This window comes from Anguilla anguilla, chromosome 3 (assembly GCF_013347855.1).
Source record: "Anguilla anguilla isolate fAngAng1 chromosome 3, fAngAng1.pri, whole genome shotgun sequence".
Lineage (NCBI taxonomy): Eukaryota > Metazoa > Chordata > Actinopteri > Anguilliformes > Anguillidae > Anguilla > Anguilla anguilla.
In genome coordinates, this window is record NC_049203.1 from 56,359,524 (window position 1) to 56,384,745 (window position 25,222).

The window sequence follows — 25,222 nt, forward strand, 5'->3', positions numbered from 1 at the left end:
ACCCTCAGCAGATGAATGCTTTTTGGTGGTATGAAGAACATTCAGATCAATTTAACAAACAGCTGATATTAGATGAGGTAGCTGTCCAAAACATCTCACTTCTTTAATGTTTATTATTTGTTTGAATTGATTTTTCCCTATCACCATGACTGCTCATGAACGCTTTGTAAGATAAGAGTAACTTTACTTTATGGAAATCCATAATGATGATAACATCCTAATTATAACCATCTCATCCAGTGTGGCAAAGCAGAATGAATGCTATCTCAAACAAGCCACAAATCACTGGATGTGGTCAACTAACTATTATAATAAAAGCAAAAAATGAAAGTGCAGTGATACTTACCTGAATGGAACTGTTTTATGTTGAATGAAAGGTTATCCCATCATAGTAAACCCACACAACCCTTGCTGAGTTGCCACGGGCATTTGTATACTAAATGTATTTCTGTGTGTGTATCTCTTAGAAAGTGGGATTGAGAATGAGATAACAAAGCTAACATTTAGGATTGTGTGTTCAGGTTTTTCAAATGTATTGCCATCTGACATACCTGGACAACCGGGACAGCCAGGCCAAAGAGGGCCACCTGGAGTTTCAGGTGCAAATGGACCCAAAGGTACACCCCCCCGACAGACAGTCACATGCACACCTGTCCTGGTTAATACAGCTGGGACTTGGCAAAAACAGCTTCCTTCTTAATGGAAGTGATTTTTGTTTTAGCTTATGTTAAATTGAAACATTGACCTTCCAGCGATCCAGACCTGATTAACTTTGGTCTATTGCTAATTATAGAAGGCTGTTACTTCTACAAGAAATCTGCACCCAGTGTACTAATTTGACTGCTGTTCCAATGTAAAATGATCTTGTGCTATATCAAGGTTACTTATTCTTGCCTCAGTGTTCCCGCTACCATCGGTTTGGGGATTTGAGCCCCTCAAAGAATGGGACAAAATGATCCCTTCAGGAAAAAAATGTTTTTCAATAAAATGCATACACATACATTCAAACACCCATGCATTCTAGCTCAAAGAAATCCATAGCTGTGGATTCAGTCATTTTTTCTTTATCATGAATTACAAATAAATGAAAGATATTTTTTAATGGATTACAGTAAGTGTTTTTAATGGGTTCATGTATACTTATTATTATAAGTAGTGGCTCTGTTGTTAGATGATCTATAGGCCTAGCTAACATTGATTTAAAAACGTGGCATTTGCGAGGTAGCTACAATAGCCTAGTTAAAAAGTAATTAACACTTGAACCACCACAATGGTCAATTTTACCAGTCACTTTAAGAAAATCAACGATGATCCTGCACCTTTTCTAAACTCCAGTGTTGTCTCTGTGGTTTATAGGAGATTTGGGTGACTGCCAATGCCTCGGTGGTGGAGGGTTTGGTCAGCAGGGCCCACCAGGCCGTTCCGGGGCCCCTGGTTCCCCTGGGTTACTTGGCAGGAAGGGCGAAATTGGCGACACGGGCTCACCAGGCTTCCCTGGCCCCGAAGGGCCCACTGTAAGTCAAGTACCACGGAAGTACATATACATGAGGAGCATGGCTTACATAAACGACTTGGAATGTAAAATATAAAGTGTAACCAGCCATCTTGTCTTATCAGGGTATCCCTGGTGAATGGGGCTTTTCAGGGCGGAAGGGGGAGAAGGGTGAACCCTCCTTCCCACAGGGCCTGGGCCAGAAAGGCGAACTAGGCTCACCGGGGCCCCGTGGGCCCCCAGGAGACATGGGGCGGCCTGGCAGAGACGGCACTCCTGGGATCCCTGGATATCCTGGACCCCCTGTGAGTTACAGTTCCCGCTCTAACAATAGCCTTGTCCGTCCCCCGGAAGACCTGGCAACGAAACATACCCTAACAGTAATTAATTATGAATTAACAACCAGTCCGTTGTTATTCATTGTAGTGTGCCAGTGTTTATTTGGTGTAGAAATTGTAGTGTTGTCATGTTTAGATGTAATCTGTTTATAATGTGATATGCCGACGGATGAGGCAGACACAGTACACCGTCCTGTCTTCTGTGCTTGTGAAGCTTTCTGGTCACTGTGGCACCCATTACTTGTTTTCCACACAGCATTTCCTGTTAATATTGCCGAATATAATAACACCTAAATCACCTAAAACTATTTTGTGCAGCTGGGCTTTTAAAGTATACATTGTTTACTTATGTTTATCTTATTTTCCTAAACATTACTCATGTAGACCAACACTGCTTCAGAACATGCTTATTCATTTGGCAGATGCTTTTAACTTTTTTTTTCAAAGTGACTTGCAAAAGTGCAATTCCCATGGTATGCAAACATCATAATAGCTAGATATAAGTACTGAGAAAATCTGTTTGAATGTATTGTATATATAATTGTTGCCTAAATTGAAATTCCCTACTGCAACTAACCACCCCGTAGAAAGAAATGGCAAGAAAAATTATTTAATAATGGCTCAGTCTCCATTCAGCATATTTAAAGTTGAACTCATGTTTCTGTGTAACTTCTAATGTTACTGTTATGTCTTTGTCCTTGGGAAAATTTACCTTGGATGGTATAATTACTGATTAGTGTTATGTAGAGTGTACAGTGAAATAAAATATTTTTGTGTAAATCCGCACATTACATTGGAGGTGCTCCATAAAGAGTGCAGGGGGCTCATTGGTTAAATAGTTACTGTGTATGGTTTTTGTGTAATTTTCTCTATGTACTGTTATTCTGTAAGGTATCTTTGTGATAGTGTTGAATGAAATTGAATTGAATATTAAAGTTTCAAATCTGTCATTAACACCCATAGCTTGTTGCACACACGTCACATTTTGTTAGTATGCATTCAAGTAATATTTTAAATAGTAACCCAAGGACTTTTGTGCATCAGTTAAATTCAAAAAGTTTCTGTACATACTGAGAAAGAGGAATGGCAAACTTACTAATCACCTCAGTAAGTTACCATCATTCCTTTCCTCTCTGCAGGGAGATGGTGGCGATGGCGTGGTCGGGGAAAGAGGATTCCCAGGGCTTCCTGGTGCTAAGGGGCGGCCCGGCGGTCCAGGAGAGCCTGGGATTGGGTATCCAGGCACTGCTGGCGTCCGTGGGCTACCTGGAGACCCCGGTATCAATGGTCTCCCTGGACAGCCTGGTTTACGTGGGCCCCCAGGTAGGTGCACTGGGAGGGAGACTGTTTGCCGTGTGAGTGTGCAAATGGGGAACCCCGCCCAAGGGAAAGTGTCAGAAGGGATCGCAGACCTAAAGGTTTCTGAATTCGTAGCTGAATGATGATGTCAGTAAGTGTGTGAGAGTATGCGATATTTCCAAGGATGTTCTTTTATAAACAAAAGTTTCCATTCATAATGACAAGGCTTACTTCGGCAAGATGACTTTGCCATCAAACGAACAGATGGTCAGGAAGGACGCACTCACGGATGCGCTCAAAAGCCCGGCTTGCTGAGATTTTCCCTTCTTGCTGCAATTTACTCTTCATGTTTCAGCTTCCTTTGCCTGGTTGCCGTTAGCAAGATTTTTGCTGCTTAACTGATTGATACACATCAATGTGATTTAATTGCTGTGAATGCGCAACAGCTGCTGTGTTTGTACTGTTTCAGAGGAGAATGACTGCATTCTGTTGAAATGTCTAAATAAAGCAAAAATGGCAAAAATATTATTATTATTATTATTGTGTAGGCACCTATTGTATTTGTTTTTTTCACTATTACTCTTTTTCCGCAATGGGAGTCTATGGCAGACCCTAGAAACCCTCGATTTTTGTGAAATTTGGCACTCTGAACAGTTCAAGATATCACCTCACAAAGTTTGTGGTCAGTACATTTAGCCCCTCTAGCACCAGCAACAGGCCAAATTTGGTTGCAATTTTTGAACCGTTTGGCCTAAAGTTATGATTCCTTTTTCTCTAGATTCCTTAGGTCTTGCTAAGTTCAGCATTAAATGTTTACCTACCCCTATCAATATTGGATTTTCCTCCATTTTTAAAAAATCTCCTCAAAGACCATTCACCAGATCAACATGAAATTTGGCATGTATCATCTTCAGAGTAGGCTGACCAATACATAAAAGGTAGCTGCTAGGTCAAACAGAATAGCCACTGCAATCGAAGTTTGAAGGTTCCAAACAGGAAATGAGCAATATCTCTGCAATGCTTTGATGTATTTATGCCAAACTTAGTACCCCTCTATAGCAGGAGGTCTAAGGGGCTTTCAAAATATTTTGCCACTTGGGGGAAAAAAAGTTATAGATGGCAATTACTCTGGAAAGAAAGCAGATATTTCAACCAAACTTGTTGTCGACCATTGCAATAAACGATACTAGCTGCAAATCAATGAAACCTTGGTGTCAGCCATTTTGTTTTTCTGCCATCTCTTAGTCAAAAAAATATTAATCCTCTCCTCTTTGAATTGTGTCATAATCTAACTATATTTATTATTATTGTTTGTTATTATTATTATTATTATTATTATTATTATTATTATTATATGAATAATGATAAATAACAAAGAAATGTATGTAAATACTTATGAGACCAAAAAATGTATGCCATTTTGCTCACAGTTTAAGAATGCTTTACGCTCAAGTTTGCAGTCAAATTTCTTTTCTGAAATTGTATAACACAACACCAGCTCAGCTGTGTGTGTGTATAGGTGTGTGTTTGTGTGGGTGTGTGTGTATGTGTGTGCACTTGTGTATGAGTTTGCATTTCAATGACAAATTTGCCTTTGCTAACCTTATTTACCAGTTCATTTTGTTCAGTAATATGATCATGAGCACTTGGTCATTCCATTTCCAGACAACAGGGGGAGTGATGAAAAGGAGATTTAAAGATAGAATAAATTATTAAAATAATAGATTCTAAATAATAAATGCATAAATTATTGGCTGTTCCCTGTTACTGTAGTTTTTAAACTCTGGTTTCCTAATATACATTATTCATATTTTATAAGAAATAAATTCCAGATTCCAAATTCTTTGGGATATGATTAAGAACAGTCCATTGATGAATGCTCTGTCAATCTCCCCCTCTCTCTCCTCCCTCTGAAATGGAATAGCTTTGAATTTTGCATTTTGAAAATTCTTATGCATTAACTGAATGAGCCTGAATAAACCTTTTGCTGATTATATTTACATTTTGAAATGCTACCCTCTGAGCTGTGAGCTTGTGCCTAATGATTGGCAAGATGATGACCTGTTTGGATGAATGACAGCCCGTCTCATGATCTCTCAGTTTCTCTCACCCTCCTGTGCATGTTGTCTGACCAGGTGACTGTTGCTGTGGGCAGGCGGGTGTTAATGAGGCCTCTTTCGAAGAGGGAGGTGAGATGCCAAGAGCTGCAGCCAGGACTGCTTAAGCACCAGTGGCCCCTATTGTATCAGACACCTCAAGATGAGAACAACCCCCCCCCCCACCCAGACCCCAGCTCCTTCAGCAAATAGACTCCAGCCTTTTTCCCTTCTTGAGGTGTTTGATACAATCGGCCAGTGATCTTTCCACTGTGTGCGGGACTTTACTGCAATATGTGTCTTCGTTTAACCGCTGTCGCCCAGCAGTGGAAAAATTTGCTATCTCTTTCCCTGTTTGCCCAATCAGTGCCAATCAGCCCTGGTGCATGTGACTATTGCAACTGTGGTGGGTGCTGCTTTAACATGGGAGGGAGGGGTATGGGAGGGCAGTGTTTCAAAGAGGAGAAGGTGAGGTGAGATAAAGTTCGGAAGACAGGGGGCAGTGGGAGGGGGGACAGAAAGTAGAAGATGGAAGAAGGTGACGTAAAGGATGGGCTACTGGAGGTAAGACCCTGGTTCTCCACCTAGCAGTGATAACCACACTGACAACCAGTTCTACAGCTGAGCCAGCAATATGAAGGCATGAGAAAATGAAAGAAACATAGAAAGACAAGCAGGTCAGGTGTTCTGACCAGTTTGTACTGAATGCATGAATTACTCACTTTCAATAACTGCTAACTGTTAAAATATATAATCAAATATCTCAACTTTCCTCAGTAACCTGAATGACAAAAGTGAATTTATAAATCTGGTGTAACCCTTAGTTATCTTGGCAATACCTTAAAAACTGTCATTTCACCATTACATAGAACAAATAGTTGCATAAGACAAGTAGCTGCAACTGAATTTATTGGCCATTTAGTAAAGAAAGATGTTTATGCTTTATATTTTATGGTGTAAGTGGTGGTAGAAGTCGTAGTAATGACGAGTCCTGAAGAATGAATGGGGTAATGTCCCGTGTGTGAGAGTGACTCAGGAAGTGCCCTGCCACCCCTGTGTGTTAACGCTGCTGTGGTGTCGGCAGGCGAGACTCTGCCCTGTCGGATCTCAGGCGAAGACGGTGACCCGGGTCTGCCTGGATCCCCAGGATCTCCAGGTACGTTTCCAACATTCTGAATATTTCTGCATGGAGAGCACCTATATTTGCACAGTCTCTGAAGCACACGTGCAATTTTTCAGCATTTGTCTGACTAAGAACCGTTGACCAACCTGGTCTAGTCTCATTTTTCATTGAGTTTGCAGTCTTAAATCACATTTGAGGAAATTTTATTTATTGACTGTAAGATGCCAATGAGGGTATAAGCTGAGCTAGTCTACAGGTCAGTCTTTTAGGATAATAATGATTAATTTATGTAAAAATAGCTATATGTTAGTGTATGAAAGTTGACAAATGCTTATCGTATCTGACTGTCAGTCAGGGGATAAAGTTAGCTGCACATTTTCGCATGTTAAGCTACTCTGTAATTCAGTTAATTCAGTTAAACGCAAATCCAATGCAAATTCCACCTATAAAGTACAACGCAGATTTCTATTGGATGCTTTGCCCCCTTAGTTCCAGCTCTTTATAATATTAACAATTTTAAGTCAATAAAAAATGGTGCATACATTTTTCCCCTTTGTTGAATTGATTGGTATGATAATTCTAGGATGATGTTTCTCAGCATTATTCAATATTATGTTTGTCTCTTTTAAATGCTTAGATTCCTAAACAGTGTCATTCAATACAGAATCACAAGGACCAGAACATGGCAAACTTTTATTTACATTCTGTTACTTTTATTTACATTACATGTCAGTTTGCCTACTAACAATGATGCGCAAATGCCGTGGATGATTTTTTAAACTTTTCACACTGTCCTTTTACAATTTTTTTCACTCTAATCAGCAGTGCAAACACAGATTTATTGCAGTGTGACCGCAATAGGGGAATTGATTACAATTGATTGTGTCTTTCTTTTTTATCCACTTCATATCTATTTTCGATTGGGATATTGACAGTATTCATATCAACGTAATTAAAGAGTCATTAAAGAGAATTGATTGGTTGATGACCTCCATTGCTTTCTGTTTCTGTGCAGGTCTGAAAGGCCAGCCTGGTTTCCCAGGGGATGCTGGGCGACGTGGTTTTGATGGCTTGAAGGGTGAGAGAGGAGACTCAGGCATTGGGGGGCTGCCTGGACCACAAGGTAAGAGAGACACAACCACTGTGACTCCCAGTTCCAGTACCACACAGCAGAGCTTGGATTAACACACTTTGTCTGTAGTTTCAGAGGCTGCACTGAACCAGAGCTCTCATTCCCGAAGGAGCCTTTGTTCTATTCTGGTTTTCACTTCCATTTTTGTCTCGCTTTTCAGGTTTCCCAGGTCCCAGAGGCGACCCGGGGGCCTCCGGGCTCTCGGCTGACGGCCTTCCCGGTGCTCAGGGAAAGAATGGCCTGCCTGGTCGTTCTGGGGAGAAGGGAAGACCGGGTGAGGTGCTGGGGGCCACTCCTGGAGCCCCAGGTCTGCCAGGACGCCCTGGAGAACTAGGAGACAAGGGGCAGCCAGGGACGCCGGGATTGCCTGGTGGACCAGGTGGGCTTTGTCATATATATTCTCTAGTGATTCTCATTAGCTTGATTACATTCATATTGTCACATTTGGGTGGCAGTGTAGTATAATGGGTAAGGAGCTGGTCTTGTAACCTAAAGTTCACAGGTTTGATTCCCAGGGAGGACACTGCTGTTGTACCCTTGAGCAAAGTGCATTCATTGCTTCAGTATATCCAGCTGTATAAATGGATACAGTGTAAATGCTGTGTAAAAAGTTGTGTAAGTCACTCTGGATAAGAGTGTCTACTGAATGCCTGTAACGATAATGAAATCTGGCCATGTCTTGGTTTTCTCACTGATTTGTTTTGTCAGTAAGTCTACTGTGTTCATCGAGTACCAACCGCAAATGACAGAAATACAGCTAAAGCTGCATTTCAGTCCACTCAGTATTAATGGAGTATGTCAATTAAATCAAGCCACATAACTTTAAACTGAATTTGTTCATTTACTTACTGTAAGGCACATTATGCACATGGTACTGATGGTATGATGTGCCCTTTGCCCTAGAAGTGCTAGTGCTAACTGTGTCCAGGTGTTCCATGATGGAATGCCATTTTGTGATAGCATCACCCAGGGAGGGAAGATATCTACCAGGGAGTTGCTGGGGTCTTTCCTGCATTATCACTCCAGGCACCTGCAACTCATCTGTCACTTACGTCAGTCGCCAGCACAGTACAGCTGCTGCAATGCCTTAGCAAGCAGATTTTAGTGTGAGAAAGAAACGTCCTCACCCTCCTGAATTAACAGACAATACTGCATAATTCAGCTGGCCCGCAGATGAATGGACACAAGTTGTGTAGAAAAGTAGAGAAGATCATTCACATTTTCATTAAATAATATAATTTAATAATAATTTATGTTGGTTGGTCACACTGAAATGAATTGAGATCAATAGTTGGGTAGCAGCTGAAGTTGTTCAGTTTCTATAGGCTAGTATCTGGGTCACACAGATCATTTCCTAGCAGCACGTTTAATTGCTGAACCGCATTAGCCAATGAGCAGTTAGCCCAGATTCTGGTGCACCCCATCACCCTGCCCCCTAGTCCATGCTGTCACTCTTATTTCACTAATCCAAGTTCCTCCTGCCGCCACAGGTTTTGATGGGCGTTCGGGGGTACCTGGGCTGAAGGGTGAGCGCGGTGAAGACGGCTACCCCGGGATCCCGGGTCAGCCTGGCCTGCCTGGGGATGGTGTGCAGGGAGGGATCCCGGGCCTTGCAGGACCTGCTGGGAGCAAGGGTTTCTCTGGAGTGCCAGGTGAGGAAGAGCCTGGACACCAGTAAGCCAGACAGTGACACAGTGAGGCAGACTACTGAATGACATAGTATATATAGCCATGATAGGGCTGTAGGGTCAGAATCAGGGTATAACAGAGTATCACCTCCTGAAGGAATGCTAGCACACTGATTTGGAGCACATCAGGTTTGATGACACAGTGATGTCATTGTTGTATCAGTATTGCCAAATTTGTGAGCTAACTTTTGTCTTGTGATTTCTGCTGTACTTTGCTCTTGCGTCCATTAAAGCTTTGGATAATGCGTTCAGTCAAAACCATAGAAAATATTCTCAGTAATATTTCTCACAGTGATGATGCTGATGGTGAGGACAATTTGTAAAAATGGACAAAATGGCTTTGCACACCATGTCAGTGTGTTGATTTCAGATTAGTTATTGAGACAGTCTTTTACTTTCCGTGTTTTCAGATTCCCCTAAACAGAGAAGCTGATGACATTTCAGAGTAATCCTGCCTCATATGTTTTTAAGAAGTACCTAATCCAGTGCTCAGTGCTTAGTTAATAAATTAAAGCGTAGGAGCAGGAGTCTGAAATTCAAGTCCTCAAGGCCCAGAATGCCCCTGGTCCAATGCATTGTGTGAATCCTCAAATCAGCCAATGAGATCTAACTACAGTACCTGTTTTGCAGGGTTGTTAAAATAGGGTTAAGAGAGATTATGATTCATCTTCTTGGAGCCAACCAGTAACGATCCAGCCAAGTAAATTGTTCTGCCTTGCTGTTAGGGCTTCAATAAGTGGATACATCAAGCTGGCTATTTTAATAACCCTGCAGGTTTTTTGGATTCAAATATTTCAGATATTATCAGATAGTCCTCAGGGACAAGTCACAGTAACTAATCACACATTCACAAGGTTTTCAGAATGATACAGGAGCAGCCACTGAGTCCTGTGTGTGTGCTCCAAACGGACCCACTATTTCACTCCAGAAAAAGGGAGTGGCTTTTCTCGTACCTGCGGTCGTGGTTCCCAGACATCCCTCCCAGCTTTTTTGCTGCGTTCCTCTTTGAAAGTTTCCGTTTGCCTGTTTTTTTTAAATCTTCCTCACCGTGGGTCTCTTTTCATCCTTCTCCTCCACCACCACCACCATCACCATCCTTCCATCCCTCCATTTCTGGTGTCACACTCTGTTCTTGGTGTGGGGTCACTCCCTAGGCTGTCAAGGTGAGAACTGCTCCTGCTGCTGCTGGCCCCTGTAGCGCTGACACAAAGTCCAACCTAATCGGCCCCACTGCCTCTCCGTGCGCCCACAGCCTGGGTTGCCACATATAGACCTAACCCCCCCTACAGTGACCTCCTTTTCTAACCAAGCCAGGAACTGAGTGGGGAGCATGTCCAGAGCCATGCTGAGACCTGAAGGCCAATGCACACCTAGTCCCTCTACTCGTTTCTAATCAAATGCGTAGAGTAAGGAGGAGAGAGAGGATACAAACAACAGCTTTACGTGTTGACATTGTTAATGATTCAGTAGTACTCATGTATAAATTGATTTTTTTATGTTAAAGTTTTTAGCGTTTTTATAAGTTGTATTTGATTCATTTAAGCCTTGGCCTTCTCTTCTCTACTGTTAAAGGCATGGGCCTTTCGATCTCCTCTGTAGATTGACATGAAGAGTGGTGCATAATTTGCATGTCTGTGTGTGCTTGTGTGTGTGTGTGTGTGTGCATGTGTGTGTGCCTGCATGTGTGTGCGTGCGTATGATGTGTGTGTATATGTGTATGTGTGTGTGTGTGTGTGGTGTGTGTATGCGTATGTGTGTGTATATGTGGTGTGTTTATGTGTGTGTTTGTGTGTGTGGCTGTGTGTGTCTGGGAATCATTGAGAATGAGCCCCAGTGTTTTCCCAGGGTTGACTTAGCCTACACTAAACCACAGTTTCTTTCACGTGGTTGTCAATGATTAAATACTGAAACATTACTAATCTGAGACTAGCAAACCAGCCTGGTGTATCTTCTGCTATAACCCCTGCTTTGCTTGTGTGATATTAATAAACAAAAGAAACTACCAACCAGATAACCACCGTAGAAATCGCTAGGGATTGACTACCAATATAGCATTTTGACAGTTTGACCCTAAACCTATTTGGTGGTGTGCTATTGGCTTAGGCTGTCTAAAGCTCTGTAGCATCATCTAATGTGCTATTTAGCAGAGGCGCTCTGGTAATGTGCTTTTTAGAATAGTTTCTGCTTAGAAGTTATAGATGACAAGCTTGAAAAATGTAATTGACCAAGATGCACAATTCGCCACTCAAAGACATGAAAACATGCTTACAGTAAGTATGGTAAGAAGATTGAAGATGAAGTGCTCTTTTGTGAAGTCTCATGAAGGTTGAATTGGAGGTCTATTGTCTCATTTGTTTTATGTCCTTTGGTATTGCTGTCAAGTGGAACTGCAGACAAAATGCACAGCCAGTTATATAAAGTTTCGTAGATTAGGTAGATTTCCAACTCTTTCTATTACTTGTGCTGACAGCATCACTCCCAAGGAAAGAAAGAACATATTTACTCTCTTAATTGAAAATTATATTATAGCACTACAACCTACTTAAGGTTATCACACTAACTGATCAATGATTGCAGCCTCTAATCAACAAATAATTGAATAATTGAAATTAAATAAATCTGTTTAACTGTGAATTATGTATTTGATTCCTTGCACTCCCTATTCCTGGCATACTCCCTATTCCTTTGTTTGAAATGTCTCCTTCCCTGTTTTATGTTTCATTGGCTGTTGTTTTGGTGACATTGCTCTGTTGTACCTTCTCATATGGCTGTTTTACTGTTCCATTTGCATTCACATTGCCGCTGTGAGTTACCTCCCTAAGTTCATGTGTGGTTACAATTTGCAATAAACGTAATCCTGCATTGTGTTTGGCATGTGTACAGAGGGGATATCTGGACTGAGAGTATTCAATAATAGTAGTGAACATCTTCCACGTTAAGGATTGGAAACGTGAGAAGTCTGTATTGCAGACAGCCAAACAGAGCAGCGGGATGCTGGTGTTGTGTAGTGACCTGTAAGCAAGGTCTTCCAGTGATGGAACTCCGCCCCCCTGTATGGTGAAGGTGGGGGTCCCTGAGCGCTGCAGGATGTGGGTGTAGCCTTTTTTCTCTGCTTCTTCTCCTGAGAGCAGTGTGGCCAGCAGTTGACCACTGTGTGCAATTGCCTGCAGGGTTCCCAGGGCTCAAGGGCTCTTCTGGAGACCCCGGACCTCCAGGGCCAGCTGGGATGAAGGGCCTGCCTGGAGACCCAGGGACCCCTGGCCAGCCAGGACTCAGGGGCCTCCCAGGGCCAGCAGGACCTGGTGCAGGAAACGGCTTCCCTGGAACACCAGGAAGGAAGGGTAATGTGCTTTTCCACACTACACAATTGAACACCTCAACCTGAGGTTTCTTGTGAAGGAGCATCCATCATTGTAAGTTTCTAATGGCAGTTTTCCTATGGCAAAAGGTAGCACTGAGCATTCTGTCTCTCTTCATCTATACTAACATAGCAGGAGGCTTTGCATATGGGTCTCCCTGCTTCTCTAAGTGTTGAGGAGTATGTGTTTGTCCTGCAGGTGAGAAGGGGTCACCTGGTATGTTGGGGTTCCCCGGAATGCCAGGAAGCTCTGGTGCCCCTGGGATGCCTGGGTTGAAGGGTTCACCAGGTTTCCCTGGACGGAATGGCTTGCCAGGAGAATTTGGTGCAAAGGGTCTAAAAGGTACAGTAAAATATGTGTGTTCCACAGAAACCTTGAGTGTAGCAGGTGGGGGGCAGTACTGTGTTTATAATTGCAGCGTGAAACATGAACAGTGTCCCAATAATCCAGTTTCATAGTTGTATCTCTTTTGTATTAAATTAGCAAAAGTAATACACGAAAAGATAAAAATAGATGTCCTTTTTTTGTACTCGCACATTTTGGTTAAAGCGTGTCTTGACTATATATGGTGTTCCAGACTAAAGAGATGTTCCAAATCTTCTGGTGCAATTTGTGAATGATTTATTTTAGGTCTTCATGACCGGATCACGTTTGTCCATGTAGACAATATCAGACAAGCTCAGATGTGACTGCATCTCAGAACTCTGTCTGCATTCACTTCAGGGGACCGGGGTACGTCTGGACGTCCAGGACCGGCGTCTTTGCCTCCCAGAGTTGGCCAGCTTGTGAAAGGGGAGATAGGGGACAGTGGCCAGAGTGGCTTTTCTGGATTCCCTGGACAAAGAGGTACTTCAGTGCTAATAGACCAGCAACTAGTGAAAGTATCAGTGCTGGAAAAATGGAAGGGTCGTGACATGTCTGAAATATTAAAACATATTAAAACATACATCTGTTGTAATAATAATTGTAATATGTGCCAAAATTAATAAAAAACTGATCTAATTTTGGTCTGTTATTTTGATATTCCCACCTGCAGGTGATAAAGGGAGCCGGGGGCCGCCAGGCCAGCAGGGTCTGCCAGGTCTGCCAGGTTTCCCTGGTCAGGAGAAGGGGCAGCCTGGAGCCCCAGGGCTTCCTGGAACTTCCAACGTCCCTGGCCTGCCTGGACCAAAGGGTTCTCCGGGAATTATTGGCTTCTCTGGCATGTCAGGGCCCAGGGTAAACACAAACAAGCATGCATACACACACAAACACACACACACACACACATACACACACGCACACACACACACGCACGCATGCACACCCCCAAACACACACACACATGCACACACCCACACACACATACTGAATGAACATTCACTGTAACAGGTGTTCACATACTGAAAGCACCCTAAACACACAGATATGTCCATACAAATTGTCACTGCTTTTGTGTGACAATGTGCTATACTACAGGGTGATGATGGGGCTCCTGGTCAACCTGGATTCCCCGGAGGCCCAGGACAGCCTGGTATAAAAGGTGAGTTTCTGCTGCAGTGATGTCACAGATGCAGAAAATGACTTAATTCTAATTTCCTTCATAATATCTTTGCACTGGGGACAGTTGCCCTTAGAGGTCGTCCATGTGGTGTCCAGCAGTCTCACGGTGTGATTGCTCTTGTCTCTCCCCAGGTGAGCGTGGTGACTCCTTCAGTGTACCTGGAGCCCCTGGTGCTAAAGGACTTCCTGGAGACCCCGGATTTCCCGGTGAGTGTTACATGGTCTTAACACCCACAGCCTCCCTCTACCATCCTACAATAAAATTTAATGGATTTAAAGGTTTTATTTGGGCTTATTATGTGACTATTCATCATATCCAGGGATAGAAATAATGCTCCTAAGGCATAACTGTTTGAGCTATATTAGATTTTACCAGAAGCATGTCAGTAAACCTGCTTCGAGTATAGTCCCAGATTAGAAGCAGGGTCAACACACCTGCTTTTAGCAAATCTAAAAAGCACTGGGAGAGAAAAGTCTATCCCATATCATAACTTTTCTGCAACCCTTTTTTGGTGCACCGTGAGGTAATGAACTGAGGTTCTCTACGTACCCTGTCCCTGTCTCATGGTGTGCTGCAGGTGGAAAAGGTAGTGCAGGCTTTCCAGGAGATCCTGGTTTCCCTGGATCTTCTGGATTCAGTGGACAGAAGGGCCTCCCTGGAGAGCCAGGCCGTCCAGGACAGACGGGTAAGTGATGTCATATTTCATATACATGGAGGAGGACCAGCGCCATAGAATCCTACAGACATAATGCAGTATACACTAAACGATTTCACAGGACCTATATTCCTCAAAATATTAAGTGTAACACTTGCATTTCTTTCTTAAAATGTAAAAAACGTTCAACCTTTGTAGTTACTGTTTTTCTATGTTCAGAATCAGCAAGTATAGCTATAGTCATTCATCATTTGTCATAAAAACATCTCTTGTATGAAAAAAACTCTCACAGCCAAAACAGTTGAAAGGGTACTGATAAACACTGAAGTGTCATTGCTGCCAGTTTCCCTGAAAACATCTGAATAGACTTGAACATTCTTGCTGAGTGATGCATTGGCAAGATTTTAATTTATTTATTATTTATTTGATTTATGATCAAATGATCCACAAAACCTGCAGCAGGTTGATTAAGACGATTGAAATAACAGCCTTAGACGTTATTATAGTTCTTTGCAAACAGGCTCGCTGATATGTTTTGGAAATGCCTGCTGAAGTTAAATTCAAAGCTGTGTCATGTTTCAGAGGTGTTTTCATGTTTGGTACTCTTAATCAGAATTTGTTGCCCCACAGGTACCCCAGGGTTCCCTGGCAGCAAAGGTCTTGGAGGGTTCCCAGGACCCAGAGGATCGGAAGGGTCACCAGGTTTTCCAGGAACTCCAGGCACTCCTGGCCAGAAAGGTCAGAATCTTTTTAGTGAAATTTAAAGTGTAAATTAAAATTTGTCTGTTCATATATTCTCTCACAATTGAAGACTTTAAAACCTTGTAAATGGGGATGCATGATAGAAAGCATATATCATTGTAATTATTTCAATAGGATTGATGCTGTACTTCATTGTTACTGTGGCTTTTGAAAATGTAATTACTAATGTGATTAATGATGTGATTTCCTGTGTAGGTTTACCTGGCTCTCCAGGTCTTGATGGTCTGAATGGACTTGGTGGAGCTAAAGGTCTACCCGGAACTCCAGGTAAATGCATGTTTGATCTCTTATCCACAACAGTGGAATAACAGTTCCAATGCAAGGAAATACCTGAGGTAGTGAGGAAAAGAACATAAAAGTATCATTCTTCATCCTTTGTAAAAACCTTTCCTAATAGGTAAAGGAAAACTTTACATACACGTCCTGAGACCCTGCACTGTAGCTCAATATGAAGTCAACTTATTTATAATATTAATTTGTTTTCAATGCATTTCATTGTATGGCATTTCGTGGAATGTTCTTGCCTGGCTTGTAATTGTGGACTGAATTATGGGAAGATGGACAAAGCATAGCATATTGATGTTTGTGCTAAATTAGCTGTCTTTGACAGTTCATAATATAGGGGACAAATGCACAGCACAGACATTTTGATGCTCCACTCCCTTTCCGACACTGTAGAAGGCTGAGCCCTTGAACAGTTCTTAAAAGAACGTAAACTGTGTAAGTCACTGTATAGGAATGTGTGCCGCATATCTAAAATCTAAATGTAATACTCTTGTAAAAATGTCATTTCTCACAGACTTTTCTTTCAAATGGAAGTCTAATAGACTCATCAGTTTAAACAAACCTTTGCCCCATGCCTTCTCTTTATCAGGTCTAAGTGACGGAGGTCGTCCTGGGGCACCAGGCATTCCTGGGCAAAAGGGGGAAACAGGGCCATCTTTACCCGGAACTCCTGGCATCCCTGGAGCCAAAGGGGCCGTAGGAAACCAAGGTGAGAGTGACATGCCTGTAGAACCCAATGCTAAAGACACGTTTTGCAAGTTTGAGAAGTTTAGTAGTATCCATCGGTGGCATTTGATAGTAGTATTTCAGATTACTTCAGAGCAGGGGTGTGCGGTCATAGGCGCCAGGGGGTGCAATTGCACCTCCACAGTCACCATCTCCCTATTTTTTTTTTGTTATTTATTTATTAGTTTTACATAGAAAAGAATATGAATTTGATTTCTAAAAAGATGCTTTTGGAATATGCTTCTATGCAATCTATGAAATAAAAGTTTTTCAAATGTGGCCTATGTGTAGTCAGCCTCTCTGGCTAGAGTGGCTGAGTGGCATGCATTGCCATGTCAGGAGAGCCTGTCACGGTTTATTTTCTCCTTTTTCTAGTGGGGGCACTTGTCGTTGAATAGATTATGCTGTAAATGTAATTCACTGTTATCCAAGCAGGTCTTGCAGACACCTAGTGCAAACATCATCAAAGCAGTAGCCACTGCTGTTAGCCTGAAATAATCGGGCTGGCCCAACTGGCTAATAGACTCACTTCATGTTTGTGAGCAAATGAAAATGCTCCCGCAACCCTGGGGTAAAAAGTGTATCACATTGGTTCACACACAAACAAAGGTGGAGCGTCTGAAAGCAACAGTTTCCATAAATTGTTTGTGTGAAATAGAAATACCTACATAATCTTAAACATAATCATAAAACCACAAACCCATGAAAATTAGTAATACGTGGCAACACAATTTCATTTGAAATCAGTAGCCTACATGCAAAAAACCAGGGGAATGTACAGGGGGAACGGACACTGAATTCCGCTCCACACAGGACCTGTGTAAATAAAGAATGTCATTGTTTTTTATTGCTACTTACGATCATGAATTACCATCCCCCCACCCCGCCACAGCATTCCTTAATCTCTTCTCTATGGCACCCCCGTGACAGGAAGATTTTTAAATCCTGTGCACGCCCCTGCTGCAGAGTAAATGATTTGTCCAGCAAGATGGCTTGAAATGAGAATGTTTGATGTTGGAAAAAGGATGAAATGAAAGACTTCATTTGTAAAAGACTAATTTGAGAGTGAAGAGAAGCTCTTTCTTGCGCAAAACAGGAATGAAGCCAGAGAAGCTTTTGATTCATTTGAATAGCTTGATTATCAGCATGTGGTTAAAAAAGCATTTTGTCATAATTATTGCTAATGATTGTGATAATTATGTGGCCTGCAGGTGCACCTGGTATGACGGGTTTCCCCGGTCTGCCGGGCCCTCGAGGGGTCTCTGTCGTCTCCGACATTGTAGGTCCCCCTGGAGATCCCGGTCTACCTGGATTAGATGGAGAGCAAGGTATGCACTGCAGCTCAACGTCATATTTTCTCCTTCTTACGCTCCCTTTAGAGAACATCTCTTTTCAGTCTTTTCAAGCTTATCTTTCCATGTTTTATTGATTAATCATTATGATTAATGATTGACCTGGTTCTCATGTATAACCTGTGTTTTTGGCCAGGTTTCCGAGGTCCCACAGGCCCCCCGGGTCCTGCTGGCCCAGGCACTTACCAGGGCGACAGAGGCAACCCAGGAACCCCTGGCAGACCTGGTGAACCTGGTGCAAGTGGTGACCCTGGGGCCCCAGGAGGCTCTGGACTACCTGGCGTCGCAGGACTCAAAGGTGATGAAAGGGTTTATTCATGTTATAGGTTAGCAGAAAACAGATTTTGGAAATGGGAGTTTGATTATTGTCTCTGATAACGGAAGATAGCTTCATATTGAAAGATGCAGGCTGAGAATCAGGCTACTGTTTGATTCCAATCAATAAAAGATTTCAATTATCGATGTAAGCACGTTTTACGTATTACACATAGATATAGATAGATCTCTGAGCAAGAGAAATTTATTAAGTTTTATCTCACTGATGTTTTTAATCAACAAATGTTCATAGAATACAGAACTTAAAATAAAGGCATTTATACAGTTCTAATTTTTGTCTTTATGTTTTGATAAAGTAGCTGTGAAATCCTATAGTCGATTTTTCCACCTTCACCTTTTTATGTGAGTTTGTTGGACTCAGGCATAGTTGCTAATAGCCTATATAGAAATAGTGCATCATCAAGGTGAAATTGATTTTATATCGTAGTAGACTGACAGAAGGGTAGTCTTTCTGTCAGTCTTGTACAGTATAAAATCAATGAAAAAGAAGGATCCTGTAACAATTATAAACTCTCATTTAATCATTTACTGTTAAATAATTACTTCATTGTGTGTCTGAAACCCCATTCCGGAAGAGCACTTGTTTACCATGAATAACTTTTATTTGTTAATCACACAGATTTTCCTATTAGCTTATTAATGTGTAGCCTGTTTACCTTGCCTTCAAATAATAGGAATACATTTAACATCACTGGTTTAATTTCTTCCTCTTCCTCAATTATGTATGAAAAATATTATCTAATTATGACATCAAAAATAATTCTGAATGAATGCAATATGCTTCCATATGTTTTCCTGTTAATTTCATAGTAACATACCTTTCAGAGTTTCGATCACCATCATTACTTAAGCTTTTACACCTTGGATGTTTGAATTCTTCTGTATTAATATTCTTAGATAGACAGATAGAGAATTCTCTTGTTTTTTTTCCCCCAGATAATGAATGAGCACAACATTTTTTCAGCAGCTAACAAACAGCTGTTTCTCTTTCTTTATCGGTTCTGCAGGTGAAAGGGGTGAAACTGGGTCCAGTGGAACTCCAGGACTTCCAGGCTACCAGGGAGAACCTGGATCTTTTGGGCAACGAGGACCAAAGGGGTTCCCAGGTTTGAGATGAGATTATACATTAAATTAGGATTATGTGTTTATTATTGACTTAAGATTGTGTGCAAGGGACGGTACAATGTTGCACTGAACAGCTTAATTTTGCCAACTGATCAGCATGGCTAAAGCAAATTCCCTGGGGAGTGAACATGTTAAGGTTTATCTACCACTATATGTGTCTGTGTGTGTGTGAGAGAGAGAGAGAGAGATATCTCAGTATTTCATTTCAAATTTCAAAATGAAGAACTTTGTTTTTGCATTTTTGCCAAGATAGTAGCATTTGTGGCACTTCATTTGTGTGCACAATTGTTACCTAAATTATGAATATAATCTAATCTAAATTAAGTATTGTAAATGGTACAAGTGTCTTGCTTCATTAAAGCCATTTACCAAGTCCCTGTGATGCTGCCATCTGGAGTTATAAAGCCTTAAATAGAACACCCTCAAAATGGCCAGATTTTGCATCTGCGCATAGGGGTTAAGCAGCCTAACCAAAGCCTTTCACAGATTACATTCCACGGAGCAAATGAGATTTCATATCACTGGATAATGTTTACTCTTCAAGATCGGTCAGAAGGGAAATGAACACCAAGCAGATGTAACTTTTCTCTTTATGTGTCATAGGCTCTGCTGGCAGGAAGGGACTTCCTGGTATAGTTATACCACCAAGCACCTTGCCGAAGATTTCAGGAGAGTTTGGACTTTCAGGAACCCCAGGGTTTCCAGGAGAGTTGGGTCCCCCTGGTCAGCCTGGAAATCCTGGTCGTTATGGTGAGATCAAGGTTATGGTAGTGATAACAGCTCAATAATTAGTTTTCTGTTCATTCATTTAATTGAACCCATGGAGAACAGCAGGAGCGCAAAGTCAATGTAGATACTAAGTGAGAGAAACAGCATTGTCATGATTACAACATTTGATCAGATTCATCAGGGCACAGAGTTTCAGAAATCATAGTCTGAACAGTAAATGGAAAACTACTTTGTTCTACGTTTAAGTCAAGACTGCAATGCATTTCCAGATGGAAATATTCAAATGCACAAATGCATGATGCCATTGCTTTTAGTGTTTATTAAAACTTTTTTCAGTTGCTTTAATGTACTGCTCTAAATGAGTGGGATTCAAATTAACTTTTTTTATTATATACATTTTTTTTTAAAAGCCCACAAATAAAAGATCAATACCCACACCTAGCACACCACTTCCAAAATCTGTCTTACCGTATATATATGGTCAGAGGAAACACTGTTGTTTGATGTATTAGTCTGTTGGAACAGAATTTGACACATTTTTGTTCTTTCAAACTTTGAATTGTTTCAGGTTCAAAAGGAAAACCTGGACTTCCAGGGAAGTTGGGGCCTAGCGGGCCTGGAGGTATACCAGGACCAGCTGGAGATTTTGGCACCCCAGGATTTCCTGGATCTATCGGAGCGCAGGGTGAGTCATTTACTTCTTTTGGGAACTCATAGTTGCACCAAATTCCATGATGGACAGGTCGTAAAAACAAAGGGGCGGGTTTAACCTTTGTCTAGAGATAACATCATCATTATCATCAGCTTTTACAGCATTTGTGCGTTCACTATGTCTGTATACCTCCTCTCATCTGCTCTCTTTCGCTGGTCTCACTCGTCCCTTCCAGGTACCCCTGGGAAACAGGGGCCCCCTGGCCTCCCTGGACTCAACCCCCGCAGCACCGGCATCGGCTACACGCTGGTGAAGCACAGCCAGTCCAGCCAGGTGCCCCCATGTCCGCAGGGCATGGCTAAGCTGTGGGAGGGCTACAGTTTGCTGTATGTGGAAGGCCAGGAAAAGGCCCACAATCAGGACCTGGGTAAATAGCATAATAGCAGAGGCTGTCCACTACACAAAGACCAGAGCATCTGCATGCATTAGCATCTTTTAAAGCCTTATTTTCAAAGACCTTTTTCGGTGACTAATATCCAGGAGTTTGTTGCTATGTCACTCAGCTTGCAGATGTCAGTGTTATGGCACGTTAAACATCGAACCTAAACCCTGATACCATATCAACTGCATCCTCTTCTTTCCCTATCCCTTCCACATCTTTCTCTGCATATCTTCCCCAGGATTTGCAGGTTCCTGCTTGCCCCGTTTTAGCACCATCCCCTTCCTGTATTGCAACGTCAACGAGCTCTGCTATTTCGCAAGCCGCAACGACAAGTCCTACTGGCTGTCCACCACTGCGCCCATCCCCATGATGCCCGTGGAAGAGCAGCAGATCTCCCAGTACATCAGCCGCTGCTCCGTGTGCGAGGCCCCCTCCCAGGCCGTGGCCGTCCACAGCCAGGACCTCTCCATCCCCTCCTGCCCCCTCGGCTGGAGGAGCCTGTGGATTGGGTACTCCTTCCTCATGGTGAGACACTACATGCTGCCACAAACCTCAATGGGTGCAAACAGGACATCGTTTCAGTCCCTTGTTCTGTTAAATGTTTATTTGTTTTACATTAACATTCCTGATAAACTGATTTGTTATTAATTACCTGTAAATTATTTGTGAGAAGCTGAATGGATGCTATGCTGATGATGCCAGGACAATGCCTCACACCCCAATGTGCATTTTTGTCCATGCAGGACAGTAGTTTGTTTAGCACAGTTGAGAAACAGTACACCTTACTGCAACCTTTTGGTGTGCACGCTTTGGTTTGAATGTTTTTTCTAATTCTGACCAAAACTACGAATGAGCAGTGCGGTAAGTGCAAAGCCCTCGATGCTAACTGAGGTGTGCTGTGTCCCTCCGTCAGCACACCGCGGCTGGGGCGGAGGGCGGAGGCCAGTCCCTGGTTTCTCCCGGCTCCTGCCTGGAGGACTTCCGCGCCACGCCTTTCATCGAGTGCAACGGCCCCCGTGGGACGTGCCACTACTTCGCCAACAAGTACAGCTTCTGGCTGACCACTGTGCAGCCGGAGCGGCAGTTCGTGGAGGCCCCGCCGCAGCAGACCCTGAAGGCCGGCCAGCTGCGCTCGCGCGTCAGCCGCTGCCAGGTCTGCATGAAGATCTTGTAGCCGGAGGCACAGGCGAAACATGCATGTGGAGAGAGACTGACGCCAGAGCAGAGGATACAACAGAAGTGCAGACAGATTTAGGAAATAAAAGAAAACACTGACAAGCTTCACACCTCCTTCCGCCCCCTCTTGTCTCGATTATACAAGGAACTGGGGGTAGCTATGGCAAGCATTCCCTGCATTTAGACACCTTTGTATCACGTGGAAAGGAAGGAAAGGTATTGTGTCATTGTTCTGTCGTAGTTCATAACTGACATTGGTGCTATATGTTTTGCATTTCTTTGTTCATATTATTTTCTTGTTGCTTTTTGTCTGATTATTCACGGCTACCTCGGAGAGTGCATCAAAACATCCTTTGAATTAGCACTGAACCGTTGATTTATCATTTAAATAATAGCCACATGCCTGTAAAACCAGGCTCAGTTAGTTTAAAATGTTGTTCATTCATTTCTAATTGGTTCACAAATGTACATACATATATTTACTCTCACCTGTTTCAACAGGACATACTGGTGCTTTCCTGAATCTCTTGAATTTTAGGGATTCGTTTTTTAATCCTACCATTTATATAACACACACCAGCACTTTTGAACACATGAATGAATGAATGCATGAATGAAAAGTAAAACAATCCATGATGACATACCGTGTTTCAATTTTTGAATGCACACGATACAGCACCTAGTTGTAATGCACTGATCTAGATTCCTGGGATAGCAGAGTGGAGTGTCTGTCTAGGCCCCTCAGTGATAGACGACAGTATCTGCAGCATTGCAGTGCAAATGACTATAGCCTGAGCAGCTGGAGGAGTGAAGAACGAGAGACAGGCCCTCAAGGCCCCTGTGAGATGCACAGGTCTGCTACGCTGCCTCTGTAAGGAGTACAGGCATTCACTCAGTCAGTTACACACATACCATACAGTTCAGTCTCCTTTTCCAAGTGGAAGACCAGAATGTTGCAGCTTTTTAAATAATTTTAGTGACGTGAAAGTCGAAAGATTTTTTTCTCCCAGGATTCACTTCCTTATCTCCTCAAAACCAAAAGGGTGGGGGTTTTGACAATGCCTCACTTTCTTCAGCCACAGTCTTCAAGAAAGACCCCCAAAATAGCATCTGTTAAACATGCAAGTGTGAATCATATGTGAAACATTACACTGCAATACATTTTTAAAATAAACCAAAGGATACGGTGTAGAGGTACTCCCTTCTTCTACAATCACTTGCTATGTCTGTTGACTCTTCAAGGGATTGAGTAACACATGACCACTATGCCCATTGACTTTTATCAGATGGTAGCGCTCACTGGTAGCCTTGAGTACATGTTTTCCATTTTTTGTATGATTTGTCACTTGTTTGTAAGTAGTTGGCTTGTGTAATATTTTACTACACTGCATCCCCTTTGCTATAAAAAATAGCGTAAAACTGCTATAATGTAGGGGGGGGTTATCTGTATATTCGATGGTGAAAAAAATCATTTTTATCTATTTGAATACTTTTATCAATTCCATTTATTCTAAAGATTAATAAAACATGCATATATAAATAACAAAAAGTGAAAACACTAATCAATATAGCTTTGAAATGCTAATCTCTGTTAAACAGTTCTACGACATAAACTGAGTAAGACTAAAATTGAAAACAAGTATTTCATAAAAATCTATCCTCTGGGAGAATGTCACTTCCCTCAGTTTACATGCTTTATGTATGTATGTATAGACAAGGAACTAGTCATAAATGTGTATTTTTGTGTTCACTATAAAATAAACTGTTAAAACGGTGATGTGTTTTAAAGGTATGCGTGTGTTGTGCCCTTAGTCAAAGCTCATGCAACTTTTGGTAGATGCCTTTTCACCAGTCCAGGTTGGATGTCAGTATGGTCAACACTAGTTACTATTTTTGCCACAGGTAGGTGAAGCAGAAGGTCTGTAATCACGCTGTGTCTTTGAACAAGGTAGTAATGAGAATAAAGATTCTGAGTGCATTTCTTGTCAAAATAATTTCATTTTGGAGCTGGTATTGCAACTGCTGCACAAGCATACATTTTGACTGGGAAGGTCTGAGTACCTAATGGCTAAAGAATGGAAAGACATTTTCATGTTATGGCCCTCAATGCCTTTTTTGGATTTATGCATTTCAGGTTATACAAGGAACACCTTTCAAATAACACATACAATAAAATCATATCTGTTCTGTCAGTGGACTTTGTAGGAGACCATTATTAGAGTGGGGTTTGGTGCAGCATGAAAAGTGAACTGAAGACCTGGTTTTGCCAACAGCATCGTAGGTTGAAAATTTAAAAAAGGGATTTCGTGCTAAACCCTTACATGTAAATAACTCCTCTCTTTAGAGTACTCCAACACATAAGATATCTAAAAAAGAAAACATTTAACATCAAGATAGAGGGATGGTTTGAAAATATTAAATATAATTTGAATATATAGACTAAGTGAAAATTCTCATCTCATTAAAAATAGATTTTCAATTTTTGGATGATTCATTCAGGACAGGTGATCAATTGAATGTTAATGTCAAATGTGTCTGATCAAATAAATGCATGTAATTAGCATATTTGCACATATTCAAATGATATATAGGCTAATAAAGTTAGAAATGGTGACAAGAGCTAACATATTCTTAAACTGAAATTAAATTGTAGGTGTACAGTACATAAGGGGAAAGTGACATTTTATTTAAACAACAAATCCACTGTTTCTCTCTCTCTCTCTATAGTGACACCCGTGTGATAAAGACAGTTTATGAAATCTTGTTTATTGAAGATTATTGTCACACACACCTGACATTTCATGACAAGGCTTTGCAAGCTGTCCTATCCCCATTGCAAAGAAAACACACACACACACACACAGATTTGTAACTTCATCAGTGAAGACAGCAGGTACTATTAGCTGAAATTG

The 25,222-nt window shown here is 41.8% G+C and overlaps 1 protein-coding gene across 5 annotated transcripts in view; it reads left to right on the plus strand.

Moving 5' to 3' along the window:
* Positions 1–24,288, plus strand: part of col4a6 (collagen, type IV, alpha 6) — a 94,630-nt gene extending 70,342 nt beyond the window's left edge. For 3 of the 5 annotated variants that reach the window (XM_035408605.1, XM_035408609.1, XM_035408608.1), the window contains 28 exons: positions 522–617; positions 1,357–1,514; positions 1,618–1,797; positions 2,970–3,153; positions 5,265–5,318; positions 6,310–6,381; positions 7,364–7,471; positions 7,641–7,859; positions 8,971–9,132; positions 10,323–10,331; positions 12,339–12,509; positions 12,726–12,869; positions 13,251–13,373; positions 13,564–13,745; positions 13,986–14,049; positions 14,202–14,276; positions 14,648–14,755; positions 15,356–15,463; positions 15,683–15,754; positions 16,362–16,481; positions 17,710–17,826; positions 17,987–18,148; positions 19,194–19,292; positions 19,915–20,061; positions 20,609–20,725; positions 20,928–21,119; positions 21,373–21,659; positions 22,048–24,288. In XM_035408605.1, the coding sequence (XP_035264496.1) occupies positions 522–617; positions 1,357–1,514; positions 1,618–1,797; positions 2,970–3,153; positions 5,265–5,318; positions 6,310–6,381; positions 7,364–7,471; positions 7,641–7,859; positions 8,971–9,132; positions 10,323–10,331; positions 12,339–12,509; positions 12,726–12,869; positions 13,251–13,373; positions 13,564–13,745; positions 13,986–14,049; positions 14,202–14,276; positions 14,648–14,755; positions 15,356–15,463; positions 15,683–15,754; positions 16,362–16,481; positions 17,710–17,826; positions 17,987–18,148; positions 19,194–19,292; positions 19,915–20,061; positions 20,609–20,725; positions 20,928–21,119; positions 21,373–21,659; positions 22,048–22,308 (3,791 nt within the window). In that variant the 3' untranslated portion in view covers positions 22,309–24,288. The remainder of the gene's footprint in view (positions 1–521; positions 618–1,356; positions 1,515–1,617; positions 1,798–2,969; positions 3,154–5,264; positions 5,319–6,309; positions 6,382–7,363; positions 7,472–7,640; positions 7,860–8,970; positions 9,133–10,322; positions 10,332–12,338; positions 12,510–12,725; positions 12,870–13,250; positions 13,374–13,563; positions 13,746–13,985; positions 14,050–14,201; positions 14,277–14,647; positions 14,756–15,355; positions 15,464–15,682; positions 15,755–16,361; positions 16,482–17,709; positions 17,827–17,986; positions 18,149–19,193; positions 19,293–19,914; positions 20,062–20,608; positions 20,726–20,927; positions 21,120–21,372; positions 21,660–22,047) is intronic. The other 2 variants (XM_035408606.1, XM_035408607.1) reach the window with 2 other exon arrangements.
* The last annotated feature ends 934 nt before the right edge of the window (positions 24,289–25,222 follow it).